At 46.6% G+C, this 14,259-nt stretch overlaps 1 protein-coding gene across 5 annotated transcripts in view; it reads right to left on the bottom strand.

Moving 5' to 3' along the window:
* The window catches only part of FGF14 (fibroblast growth factor 14), a 358,569-nt gene extending 349,274 nt beyond the window's left edge, over positions 1–9,295 (bottom strand). For 3 of the 5 annotated variants that reach the window (XM_032442015.2, XM_032442012.2, XM_032442013.2), the window contains exon 1: positions 8,400–9,280. Coding sequence is in view for 3 of the 5 variants with exons in the window: in XM_032442012.2 (XP_032297903.1) it covers positions 8,400–8,607 (208 nt within the window). In the remaining 2 variants the exon portion in view is untranslated. Of the gene's footprint in view, positions 1–8,399 lie in introns of all 5 variants that reach the window. The other 2 variants (XM_085552899.1, XM_085552924.1) reach the window with 2 other exon arrangements.
* Between the last annotated feature and the right edge of the window lie 4,964 nt (positions 9,296–14,259).

The raw sequence follows: 14,259 nt of genomic DNA, 5'->3' as shown, positions 1-14,259 counted from the left end.
ACCTAAAGAACTTCTTCCACTGTCTTCTAAAGTACACTCCCATTGAAAACTTTCAGAGAAGAGAGAATATCTTATGCGCCCACAAATCACAGGATTCATCTTCACTTCATGTCAGTAACACCCCAGATACATCATCTTTTATAAACCGCAAAGATCAACCGAAATGAGGGAAGACAGCTGAACACAAAATCACAATGAATCCATTCCTACTTCCTTGGCACCCATTCCTCCCACCATGATTAAACTCATTGATTTTACTCAGACAGCTATTGCTGAGGAAGCTACAACCACTTTTCTTCTCCTATTACATTTCTACAACTCCACCATTGTCAGCACTGAAAACAAAATAAGGCCTTTCTCAGAAAATGCTGGTCTTAAACACAAACACTACATAATGACATATTAGCTGTAAAACTATCCTGTACTCTTTTTAGGAGCTGTTCCACAGAAAAAGAGTTTGTGCTATAGGTGAATCTTCGACATATTTCAAATTCCTTTGCATTCAAGCAGAGCTCAGTATTTCAGAACATGGAGAGTAATAATGCATACAGTCACCTATTTTGTCACAAATGCCCCCAGTCAGCAGGAACCCAAGAGTATGTCGCATTACAGTGGCAAGTTATAATCTTCTTATACAATAATGTCTCCAAACCGCAGTATGAAACATGAAATCCAATGAATGGCAAACAAGGTTAATCAAAGCATAATGAAAGGTTAATCAGAGGTAAAGAAGACGCAGACTACAAGTTCACTCTGTCTGTACCCTGCTGAAGTAATGGACATATGTGAAGTTCTCAGAGAATTCCTGGGAACAGTTTTAAGGAGTCATGAGCAGGCAGTGCCAAGGACCTACAACTTGTTCTGTTCCAGGTCGAGGAAAAAAAGATCAGTGATATTATCCAGAAAATTTTCCTGGAAGCTTTTTAACTGCAGAATCCCACATCAAGTATTTTATCCTCAAACAAGAAATATGTTCAAGCAATAATCAAGACAATAAAAGGGGTAGAATTTGTTCTTGGGCCTTCTGAATCCTCTTGCTGACTTTACTGTCTTTTCCTAATCAATTGCTGCTGCTTTGCTGCCTCTACATTTATGTTCTTCTGTGACTGTTTCACTACTGTAAATTAGCAGAAAGGGGGAAATTAATCACTCATACAGCTCATGCCCCATAAAACAGAACAATCCATCATCCATCATAAATATCAGTTACTTCAGCAATAACCCGTGAGGTAGCTCTGCTCACTGCCACTAGCTAATTACTCACAGCATAGAGAACTTAAAAACATCAGAAAGAAACATAATTAAGGGCTAATTTTCCTCACAGATCTTAATCCAAAGGAAAAAAAAATTTAAAAATTGAGGTGTCTGCACAAGCAGAGGATGAAAAAACAGAGATGTGAAAGGCTACGGTGGAGGTTGCAGTGTCTGGGATGGGTGAAGATCATGTTCATGGAGATACAACAGACCTAATTAAAGACAGGAGATTACTAAATATTGGTACTGAAAGTCTGTATAACCTCGTTTTTCGAGCCAGAAAGTCACAAATATGTATGGAAAATGTATCAGATTCAGGAGGAAATTGCTGCATGACATAAGTCATATTTGGCCTGAAGCTAATTCACATCTGAAATGTTGAGCTGATCTCTTAGTGGGATCATCCATCTAAATCACATTTGGGTTCAACTTCTTGGGGACCAATAGCAGTATGCATGTCCATACACACTTTCTAGTTGGAAGAGCATTTAAACTGTAAACTGTTTTATTCATGCCATGAGCCCTATGAATTAATAAGCTTTACTATAAATTTAACTTTTATTGAGATATTCCTGATAGGACAATCTATTTTATAAGATACTGCTATGCTAATGAGTTCTGGAATTTTATTTTATTTTTTAAGGAACTCCTTACTTTATAATTTTTCCACATCTTTTCTTATATTTTCTACTGTGTTTTGCACTGTTAGTTCCTGTTCATGTCATTTAATGTCTGTAAATTTACCTATCTTAGCAATGAGTGATATGTGTTGAAACTGCCAGACAGAGGCAGCACTCCACAAAGCACTTTTCTAATGAGAAATGTGAACTAGGAACTGTTATCTAGGCATCTTGTTTAAATGTAGCAAGACACACTTAGAAATACATTTACTGAAAAAGTAACAAGTCTGGCAAACTTGTTTTCTTTAAATTAACATTTTCAACTCAACACCTCATTAAGGGACAATGAAATTCTTCTAGATTTCCTGCTGAGAACCAAGAGGATCATATGTAAACAGAAGACTTTGATTTTATATGCAAGCTCTCTCTTCTGTTCCAACTGTTCAGCAGTGATATAAATTCTAGTTTTCAATGACACTAGAGCTTGATTCCTTAAAAGCTTGTTCAAGGAGCAATATCCACCTTTTCCCTCAAGAAGAAGGACTTAGTGGCAACATGCGCCTCCTGGAAGATGCTTCTGTACCCCATAGGCCTAGAAAATCCACTGGCTGCAGCAGGACCACAAAAGCAGATTCCCCATGCAAAGGAATGTGTCAGTTATTGCCTCATCTCTGTTCTCAGAAGCCAGAGACATCCCACATCCTCAGCAAAGGCAAGTTATCTGCATGGGAATGGAGACAATAGAAATGCTTGTGTTCTGGCAGTTCAAGGAAGAAGGCACTGCAAAGGAATTGACCTTCACCTTATAGATAAGATTCCCCTGAAAATTTCCTCATCAGTAACCACAAAAGCAAACTGGGAATAGCAGGGTCCACCTCTGTTTCTCCAAAGAAGACTAAAGAGCACCCACTGAAAGCACAACCCCTCCGTGCCCTTTCCACAGCACAACGCACAGTTACACGGAGCCCACTAGGAGTCATGCAAAGATTTTGAAGGCTGAAATAAAAACGTTCTTTGACAAGTAAAGGTGTATAGCTCCTTCAGAGCCTGATAAACACAGAGGCCTGAAGAAAGAGATTTATGACAGTCTGGTAATGACTAAAAAAATGGCAGGATATATTAGGAGAAGGATCAAATCTAGATTTGCCTTGTTTATTACCTTTTTCTTGCTCCAGCTACTGCCCAGTGCTGGAGATAGGAGATGTTCAACAGCTGAAGCACCAGTCCTACACATTCTTCATCCTCATCCTATTCTTATCTTTCTGAATTACAAAACCACATGAGAAAACATGGACAGTGTGATGAATTCTCAGAGAACAGCAAAGTCTATTCCCATATCGTACCTTTCTGGAATCCCCTCAAAACAAATCTTTCATCAGGGATTACAGCTTATTTTGTGTCACGGTCTGATAGAAAAGCCTAAACAATTCCAGTGGAATTAAAATGTTTAGACTTGGTACAATTCTACCGCCCTATGGGACCTGGCTCATTTCAGTGCCACCAAATGATCAGGCCAAGTAATTTCCATGCTACTACCTTCTGCATACACACAGTAAAGTTGTTCAGTGCAATTCCTCATGCTGTTCCCAGTTAGAAGCTATAAGTAAAATAAGCAGGTGTCAGGGTCCAAACACAGAATATAGACATTAAAATTATATCATCAATTTCTATCACCAATGGAGTGCCACTTGATCGTATTTACCATTCACAACCATCCAGTAGTAACTCTCCCACTATTAAAATATTGTTTATGTTCAACATAATATTGAACTTTAGTACAGAAGATGTTATTCTTCTGACTTATACGGTGACTTTTACTCTGGATATTATTATTCTGACATCTCAACACTGCTTCATCAGCAACTGTTTACTTCCCTTTATAATATTTAATGTGAGTGCTTTTAATAGAGTAGGCTGCAGGCACACAAAGCCTGCATTTCATTCATCCATTAAAAATCTGTCACTTAATGATTTTGAGGTTTCACCCTCAGAAATATCCTCTTCAAAGACAGTGTGTTCCTGATTTGAATAGCAGCTTTGTTTGCTATTTACCTTTAGTGTACAGTATATTCAAAAGGACACATTACAAGCATACATTCTACTCTCTCTGTGTTCAGCCCATCATGGAGACAAGAACCATCTCTTTGCAATTATAATTGTCAGTTCTTCTGAGTGGCTCATAACATGTCAGGATCCACTTCAAGAAAATGATAAATAATTCTTTTAATATCCAGCCTGAAGACAAATGTACTCCTTTGAGCATTTCATCACATGGCCTGCAAAAAGAAGACTTTCCTCCCAGCTCCTAGTGTGTTCTGACAGCTGAAACACACTGCATGAAGTGTGCTCTGTCTGAACTAACATATGGTCTTAGTCCTGCAAAGTCTATCTCCAGGTACTTTCCATACAGAGGCAAGTAGCTCCCTGGTACATTAACTGTTCAAGCCTCTGCTATACCACAACAGGTTTTTTTTCACAACAGAGATTTTAGCATTTAAAAGCAATGTTTTGTTACTCAGTGAGTTGTTCAGTAGACTTGTCTAGTAATTTGCCTCTAAAAAACTATTATTCACTGAAATGCAGTGAGCAAAACAAAGCCATCAGCAGCACACTCGTGCAGTGTTAGAAACTGTCTGCAGTTTTTAACAAGCAGAAAAACCAAGCACAGGGCAGGAACAGCATGCCCAAAACCATAGTGGAGATCTTCAGCAGAATGAGATATAGAAATAAGCCACTGCTCCCAAAGTAACAGGATCACCCCTGGCCACAAGCAGCCCGCTCCAGCAGGACGCAGTGCTACAGGCACACTGCAGCCTGACGTCTGTGAGTACTCGGCACAGCTCAGTCTGCACACAGCCACTTCATCTGGCTAATCACCTTCTAGACATGCAGCATCTCATTCTGCAATTACACAGAAATCTCAGTAGTGACCCCACAAACTACCACTATGCAGTTGCTGTAACGCTCTGCTGCTTTGCTGCTGCTTTTTTAATGTCACAAAGTCCTCTTGAAAAACCGAGTCGAGCTCACTCTCCTCTTCAGATGAAGGTTTTATAGACAGGGCAAAAAACCTTTGCACGGGGACCAGTTCTGAATGTCTAAATCATTCCTTCCCTAAATTTGGAGTCAATAGGAATTTCAGCTCAAAATTAATATACTTAGCATAATCTAAGCAGGTAAGAAGAATAAATATCACTCTCAAAGGAAAACAGCATACACATAAATATTTAAACAAATGATATCTGTAAATACATTCATCATATTTTCTCTAAGCATAAGTCATCCTTTGTATATTTGAACTCAGTTATAAATGGTCCATCATTAGCAGATATTGAGCTGGGTGTAAGCATTTCACCACAGGAGGGGGATTCATGAGCAGGCATAAATTTCACCCCTTAACAAGGAGAATATGCAATCTAATTTGATCAACAATAATCAAATTTGTATAAATTTAGAAAATGTATTCCACAGAGGACAGAACTTCAGTAGGTGAGATACACATAAATAGGCAGTTTTACATCCTAGGGAAAGAAACACACCATGGATCTCATAACAGTGTAGGAATGGTGGGGTTAGGCAGTCAGAGATGCTTTCAGATCTGCTTGAAATGAACTCTAAGGGCCCAATCCTGCAGCTCCTACTGAGGCCCTTAGTCTTTCATTGAGAGGTTTGTTTTCCATGAGTTAGAAACACAGCAGTGGCCCCAGTTTACTTCAGACAGGGATAATGATGGTCACCATAGATCTCATGAACAGGACCCAAGCTTCTGCTTTTATCTTTCATGACTATGCTTAGAAACTTTTTTAAATGATGAGCAGCTGTGAAAGGACAGCCTGACTGCTTTATGGGGATGACACAAAGATCCCAGTTTAGGCACAACCCGCACATCAGAAGTTCTTTTTAAATAGGTTTTGTGCTTGAGATTGATCTGAGATTGATAATACCAGAAACTAAACTCCTTTATCAGCAGCATATTAATAGCAATGCCAATTTCCATCCACTCTCCTGTCAGCACCCCTGACTGACTTGGAGAGATGCCTCTCCTTGGAGGTAAATGGAGAGGAAACGTGATACATCCTCTGTCTGCTGGATGCCACCAAGAGGGAAATGTGATCCATGGGGGGCATGTCCCACTCCAACCAGCCAACCTATCTCCCATGGGTAGCTGGCTTTGGGTGAAAAATGCTCAGCTCTTCCTCCGTTTGCTTTAAAAACCACCCAGAGGTGCTCTCCTTCCCCATGTCATCTTAAGCCCAACAAAAGAATCAGTGCAAGCAACGCCACACTTCATCACTTCATCCTCAAAGTTTTCTCCTAATGGAGGTGAATAATTATAGGAAACAAAAGACGCTTTCCAGGATCTCTCATTTGAAACAAAGCATTCCAACAGATAGCCCACAGCTGCTGCAGCCCCATCAGAGCCCCTGGCACCATTTACTGTGCTCCCCATGCTCTGGTCCCACACTGCTTTTTGCTGCAGCAGGGCCCTCGGGGTGACCGCTGAGCCCTGGAGGAGGTGGGCACAGGGAGAGGGCACAGTGCAGAGCACCTGGACAAGAGCCACCCACTGCTGTAAAGAAAGAGGCTACCTCAAGGGGGTTGGAAAAAAAAAAAAAAAAAAGAAGAAGAAGTGGAAAAAAAAGTGCATCAGGCCAAAAATAGCTGAGCAACCTGCGGTAGCAGCTGCCCAACCTGCCCGATTTTCTGCCCGGTTGGCTCAGCAGCAGCTGTGCCTCAGGAGACCCAAAAGCTCTCGAAAAGTTTGGTGGGTGAAGAACGGGGCTGGGGCGCGGGGGACAGGGAAGAGCCTTCGACAGGAGAGTCGCCGCTGTCCTGCGGGCACCGCGGGGCTGGCGCAGGGGAAGTGCCGTGGAGCATCAGCGCCTGTTGCCCAAATACCGGCGGCCAGGCTGAGCCTTCCCCAGTATCGTCCGCTCAGCGCGGGGCCGAGATTTCGCATCCCTCCACTCAGAACGGAGCGGACGGAGGGGGACCCCTGACCCCGGCCTGTGGTCTGTATCCAGGGATGCGGGCTGGAAGGGCTGCAGACCACCATGGCCCTGAATACTTTCCTGGAGCATCGCCCCTCAGCTCCGCACCGCGCCACGCTCACGGCCCTGCAGGAGCCGCCCCCCCCGGCTGCCCTGCCCCGGACCGCCCCAGGGGGAAGCTGTCCCCCTCCCACCCCCCCCCCCCCCGGGCTCTCTGCAGTGCCAAAGGGGAGCGGAGCCCGAGGGAGCTGAGCGCTGCAGCCGCTCTCGAGCCCAAAGCGGGGCATTTCGGCCTCTTTGGTATTCTGAGAGGTGGCCGTTCGCTGCTGCAGAGCCGGGAGGGAACAGGAGAGCCTGGGGATGTGGGGGGGGGGGTTAATAAATCCGCCGAGACGCCCACCACGGCTCCGCAACGGCACCGAGCTGGGCAAAGCGAGAGCCGGGGGCGGAGAGGGGTGCGGGCTGCCAGGGTTGCAGCTTGTTGGTGTTGGGGTGTCAGAGAGGCAACGAGAGCCTATGATCTACTACACTGCAGTGCCGGCGTCAGGAGCCTCCTGCTCGGGAGCTGCCGCCGCAGGGCAGCCGGCACACACCCGCACCACGCACACACGCAGCATCCCTCGCCTCCCCCCGTCCGCAGGTGCTTGCGGACATCCCACCGGCCAGGGGGGAGCGGGCAGGAGCTGGGGGGACCCGAGCCCGGGGGAGGCGGGTGGGAGGACCGTTTTCCCTGAAAAGCCGCCGACACTCCCGGCCGCCCCGAGCGGGAGGGAAGAATGCAACAGCAGCAGCGTGACCCACCGGGCCAGGCGACCCGGGGCAGCCGCATTTGCATTTCTTATGTAATGCACCGCAAGTTTCCACTGTCGGAGCAGGACCGGAGCGAAGCTTATGATGCCGGCTGCAGGCAGCAATGGGGCCGGGGGCAGAGCGGAGGGGTCAGCCCGGCAACGGGAGACGGAGTGGGGGGGAGCACAGAGCCTTAGCGTCCGTCCGGGCAGCGGCCCAAGGAAAGCGACCCTTTCCTCACCGCCCCCCTCTGGCCCGAGGTCCCAGGGGGGAGTGCTAAAGTGGGGGAGGGGGACTGACTTCAGAGAGCCGAGGAAGGTGGGTGGGTGCGGAGGGGGAACGCGCTGTAAACCAAGCACAAAGTGCGGTACAGGGCCGGCTGGTAACAGCACGCACGAGGCCGGGCCCCCTCCCAGCCGGCAGCCCCGGGGGTGGGCTCTGGGGACAGTGGGGAGAATGCACCGGCTGCCCCTCCGATATAAAAGTTTCATCCTCAGAAATAGCCCACGAAACTAGGAGATGCAGCCCGGCCTGGGGTCGCCTTTGGTCATAGATATCTACATTTTCTCCGTGGTGACAGTGGCTGAAGCTAAACCGTACCGCTCCTCGCTTATTCATACACATACATGCATGTCCGTGCCGGCCTCGCTCTATCCCCCCTTCTCGGCAGGATTGCAGATCTACCTCGGCGAGCAACAGACAGGGCAGCATAAAGGAAAACAACGCGGTGCAATGCATTGCTTACCAGTTTGGTTCTTGTTTTTCTTAAGACTCTTGCCACAAAGACACTGCAGCATATGCGATCCTTTGCTGAAAATGTTCCAAAGAAACCACATTGATTTGGGCGAAAAGCAATCCAGCAGCTTATACACCCTGAGAAAGAAGAGATCCTTGCGGTTGCATAATAATAAATTGAGACCAGTTCTCCTGAAGAGGGGCACCAGTTTTATCATAGAAAAGGCGGTTATATTCCGATCTTCTCCCAGTTTTTTTGTTGGTTTTTATTTTGTTGGGTTTTGTGGGGTTGTTGTTTTTTTTTTTTTCCTCACGTGGTATATTTCTTTGAGACTTTTCAATGGATGCTTTTTTTTTTTCTCAGCCGGGCTCAATGGTTATTCCCCTAAGATCAACATTGGATTATAACCAAAAGCGTGAAGAGACACACACACACACAAAAAAAAAAATACCCAAAAAAATAAAACAACCAAAAATCCCTTTTTCAGAGCGAAGCCAAACGAAAAGTACGGTAGCGAAATCCCGGCCGAGGCCAAAACCTCATCGGAGACACCGGCAGAACGCGGCAGAAGGATCCCCAGAGAGACAACCATAGCCTGGCACTTGACTGCTAGGAGGATGGGTGGATCTGCAGAACAAAAGCCACGGCAGGATCCATCCTACTGAACGACTGCCATTGTGCAGCCCCGCGGCGGGAGAGCGCACCACCAGCACCCGGCGAAGCCCGACTCGAGGCGGAGAGACCGGCTGCCGGCCGCGGGGCGGACCCCGCCCGCAGCCCCCGCCGCTGCCCTGCAGTCCCCGCCGCCCCGCGACGCCTCTCGCCCTCGCCCGCTCGGGCCGCTCGCCTCCGGCCCCGGCTGCCGCTGCGCCCCGCTCCGCCGCGCAGGGGAGGCAACCACCCCCCGCCCCTCGTCGCCCGCCCGCCCGCCGCAGCCTCGGCGCCCAGTCGCCGGCGGGCGCCGGGGGAGGAGGAGCCGCGCTGCCCCGCCGGCCCGGCTCGCCGTCACGTACCCACGTGCGGCAATGCTCGGAGCGGATCGGCACCGCTCGGCTCGGCCGGCTCCGCAGGCAGAGGGAGCGGCTGCGGATCGCCTCGCCACCCCCTCCTCCTGCAGCCTCCCCCCCCACCCCCTCCCACCCCCTCCGAGGGTCCCGACCCCTGGAGTCTCTCCCTCCCCCAAAACAGACTTACGTCCCTACCGTGGTCTCAGTGACAGGAACGGCCAACGCAGCCGTGGGCCACATAAATCAACCCCCAAACGGTGTTTCTGAACGCTGTCCCTGCTGGTGTCATGCTTGTATGGAGTTCTGGCCAGGCTTGAGGAGGGCCACGAAGATGATCAGGGGGCTGGAGCACCTCCCCTATGAGGACAGGCTGAGTTGGGTTTGTTCAGCCTGGAGAAGAGAAGGTTGCGGGGTGACCTCATTGCAGCCTTTCAATACCTGAAGGGAACCTACACCCAGGACGGGAGTAAACTCTTTGAAAGGGCTGACAATAGCAGGACACGGGGAAATGGTTTTAAGTTGAAAGAGGGAAGATTTAGGTTGGATGTTAGGGGGAAGTTCTTCACTAGGAGAGTGGTTAGGCCCTGGAACAGGCTGCCCAGGGAGGTTGTGGATGCCCCGTCCTTGGAGGTGTTCAAGGCCAGGTTGGACAGGGCCCTGGGCAACCTGATCTAGTAAAGGTGTATGTTTGGTGGCCCTGCCAGGCAGGGGGGTTGGAACTACATGATCCTTGAGGTCCCTTCCAACCCAGGTCATTCTGTGATTCTGTGAGTTTGCTCCACTGGGGGCAAATGCTGAAGAGCAGTCTTGCAAAGAGGGATCTGGACATTGCAGCTGATGGCAGGCTGAATCCAAGCAAGCAAGTGTGCTCTGGAAGCCAAAAGGGCCAACTCTGCCTTGGGGTACATCAGGTTCAGCACCGCTACCAAGAGAAGAGGTTGTCCTGCTCTGCCCTGTGCTCTGTGACCTCACCTCCAGCATTGGGTGCAGGTTTGGAGCCACAGGAAAGGGATGTTAAACTATTCGAGAGCACGTAAAGGAGGGTTGTGATGATGTTGGAGGGTCTGGAGAGCACAGTGTATGTGAAGGGCAGCTGAAGTCCCGTGGTTTGTTCAGCCCAGAGCAGAGGAGCTGAGGGGAGACCTGATGGCGGCTGCAGCTCCTCATAGGGAGCGGAGGGCAGCGCTGAGCTCTGCTATGTGTGACAGCGACAGGGCCCGAGGGAACGGCATGGAGCTGTCAGGGTAGGGGCAGCTGGGGGTCAGGGACAGGGTCTGCACCACAGGGCGGTGGGCATGGAACGAGCTGCATGGGGCTGTGGTCACAGCCCCATGAGTTCATGGAGTGTTTGAACACTGCTCTTAGACACTGGGTTTGGATTTCAAGTGGCAGTGTGGAGCCAGGAGTAGGAAGGCAGAGAGATTTGGGGCTGTTCAGCCTTGAGAAGACTGAGGGATGTGATCAATGTTTATAAATATCTAAAACGCAGGAGGCAATTGGATGAGACCAGATTCTTTTTAGTGGTGTGTAGTTACAGGACTAGGAGCAGTGGCCAAAACCTGGAACACGGGAAGTTCCACTCAAATATGTAGAAGAACTTCTTTACAGTGAGGGTGACAGAGAACTAGAACAGGTTGCCTGGAGTAGTTGTGGAGTTTCCTTCTTTGGGGATATTCAGAATCCCTCCAGATGCCTACCTGCGCAGCCTGCTGAAGAGTACGTGCTTTAGTAGAGGCACTGGGCTCAGTGATCTCTTGAGATCCCTTCCAACCAAAGTGATTCTGTGATTCTGTGAAGATGTCATTAATCCTAGAAGTGTGAGACTCAAGTATGTAAAGACACAGGGGCTTCTGAATATGCTTTTCCTCCCCCATCAGGGTATCTGGTCGCCAATATTTGGAAATTCTGACTGTCGACACCAACAAAACTGTTGGGAGCTGAAATTTTCCAGTAGGTATAGTTTTAAGTGAGATTCTGGATTCATGCATACAGATGAACTGCTTGGTTGCCAGATCCATATCTACGTAATATTTAAACATCATTATGCTGTTTTATGGAAATGAAGAATAGCAAACAGAAATGGAAGTCTACATTGCAAGAAGTGGCCCATGGAGTTTGCAAAACATCGTAAACCAAGCGTCCCTCCCTGTGTGCCAATGTTACACAGGCTGCTGGGAAGTCAAGCTGGCTTGGCCACCTTGCAGCCAGCTGGCTGGGAGTGTGCAGCAGCCCTGGTGCTTTTCATGGGAGCTCATATGTCACTGCCCCCCTACAAGCATAAAATTGATCTAGAGCCTTCCCAAAATATCAGAGATCCCCGTCTGTCTTTCAATGACCACAAGAGCCAACGTTATGTTTCTGGGAACAGCCTGTGATCTGTAGAAAACAATAAGTCATTGACAAGCCTTCCACCCCAGTAATTGCTTTATAAACCTCCCTCAGGCCAGTATGTAACTTTCTACTTCTAAATGAAAGTAGAACTTCGCCTCAGCGTCTCACTATCATTCAGATGTCAGAAGCTGTGGCTGTAGAGCCAAAGGGGTCTGGTTCTGGAGATGATATGTTATTTAAGGCTTACTGGAGTTAGAACAGAAACAGAAACTCTGTGTCTCTCCTGAGGAAAACATCCTTCATCTTGTGTGCCTGGTAACTTAGTGCCTGCAGGGATGTCCCTGAAACACAACAAGTCTGCAGTGAAATGCCTGAGCAGGAGAGAAAATTTGTTCTGATTTCCTCTTTATGCAAAGTGAAAGTCACAGAAAGATCAGCCTCTTGAAAGAACAGTTGACCTAATATGACAAAAAAAAAAAAAAGGGGGGGGGGGGGAGTTTTTGTTCTCAGGTTAAATATGGGAAATATTCTTAAAAAGTCTAAAACATACTCAGACCTATTTAACCTAAGCTTAAATTATCCTTTTCAACACTTTAATTAATTTATAAATGGCCTATCATTAACTGACACTGAACTGGGTGTAAGCATTTCATCACAGCGGGGAGATGGGAGATACATGAGCAAAAATAAATGTAATACGTTACTGTGCACAATGTGCAAGTGATCCAAAAAAGAAAAAAAAAGGGGGGAAAAAGGAGAGAAGAAAAAAGAGAGAAGAAAAAAAAAAGAATAAAGGAACAGGAAGAGAGAAAGAAACATCGAAATATTCCCTCTAGGATTCTTATCTGCCTTAAGGACCACTAAATAACAGACTTTACATGAAAAGAGATCTATGCATAAAAGATGGTCAGACCTGAGGAAGAAAATATAATCTATGTAGTCCTTTCACATCAAAAGAAGATAAAATTAACATGGGATATTTGCTCAGTTCTTTTTCCAATGGCTTCGCATTTCCTCCTGGGGGAAAGGGAGAAAGAAGGAATGAAATATTCCGATCAATCAGGCTGTAACAAGGTGAGCTCTGACTGATATAGACTGTTGCAGGTTAAGGAGAGACAAAAACAAAAACAAAACATGACAGAATGAAAGACATCTTGCTTTTACGTATACAACCAAGAGTCTCCATCTTCTGGATGAGAGAAAAGTTCTTACCTAGGGATTCAACAGTAACAGTGATGGAGGAACCAAATGCCAGGTAACCCATCTTCACGGCATGGTGGCTTCAGAGAGCTCTGCTTTATGCAAGGGAAATCAAGTGCAGTCTTGATTCTGAAGCCCTTTTGAAAAGAGAGTTTTTTTCAAGGTGCCAAAGCACACCTACAATATATACAGCTTATATATTAGTAAGACTTGAAGATGGACTAACCACCTCAATCCAAAGTTAGTGTGTATGTTAACTCCAACAATGTTAGTCAAAATTAGCTCTTTGCACATCAGCTGCAAATGCCTTTATCTTCAGAACTGCAGATCCTGAATCATTTTCACATAGTCTAGAAAAAACTGTCACACAAGTGATCATTTAAGGAACTTGAGCCTGTAGAATAAGGTATCTAGGTATTTACCTATGAGCTAGATATTTGTAGACCATTAGAGTCCATGGACATCTAGAACATGATTTAGCTTTTTGTACAAAATGACATGACATGCTTATGTACAAAATGAGATTACCAAATATCACCATTTACCTTTCTCTGTTCCAAGGTGCTGAAAGAGCGGCAGACTATTCCTGAGTCAACTCATGTGAATAGTGTCCTCAACTGGTGCTGTGCTGGTGTCTTGTAGTGGTGGTGCCTGGTTTTGTTGCATGAGTAAGGGTGAACATATGTTGAGTTCCTGGGAGTGTTTTAGGTTGCTTAGTTAAGAGGATATTTTCATATACATGAGTGGTGTCCTTCATCATCTGTTTCTATCCTACCAGCTTGGTATCTCACAATAGCATTTAATGCGTAGGAAGGAAGGAACTGACTGAACGGGAGAAAAAGAACCTTTGTACCTACTGCTCAGGAGGGGCCTAAACAACTCATAATATTAAGAAGGAGTAATAGTGGGAGAAATCCTGCTGACTTCATCCAGCATAGTAAGATTTCATGAGAGAGTAACTGGGTTGTGAGCGTGGTCCAGGCTTTGTGCTGCATAAAACGGCCTGACGCTCAGAGTACCAGATCAGAAACCCTAATCTGTTATCCTGTTTTGGACTGGAATTACAATTAAATGCTTTACAGGGAAGTGCCACGATTGCTTTACTGACCAATTTGTTATTATTACTCTAGTAATGCCAGAGAGTTTTAGTCATGGATCAAGACTTTGGCATGCTAGGTCCTGTAAAACTCAATCAAAAACCGTGCCTGGATTAACTCTGGATTTTCAAGAAGCAGTAAAAAACCTAGCTTGGAAGAAACTGCCAGATTGATGCGGTTCAGGTTTTGTCACATATTACACACATATTCATTCTTCCACCTTCAAAAGACATG

Source organism: Coturnix japonica, chromosome 1, assembly GCF_054131305.1.
Source record: "Coturnix japonica strain WE chromosome 1, WE-NBRP24, whole genome shotgun sequence".
Classification (NCBI taxonomy): domain Eukaryota; kingdom Metazoa; phylum Chordata; class Aves; order Galliformes; family Phasianidae; genus Coturnix; species Coturnix japonica.
Note: the sequence above shows the minus strand (reverse complement) of the source record. Positions and strands in the feature narration are given on the sequence as shown.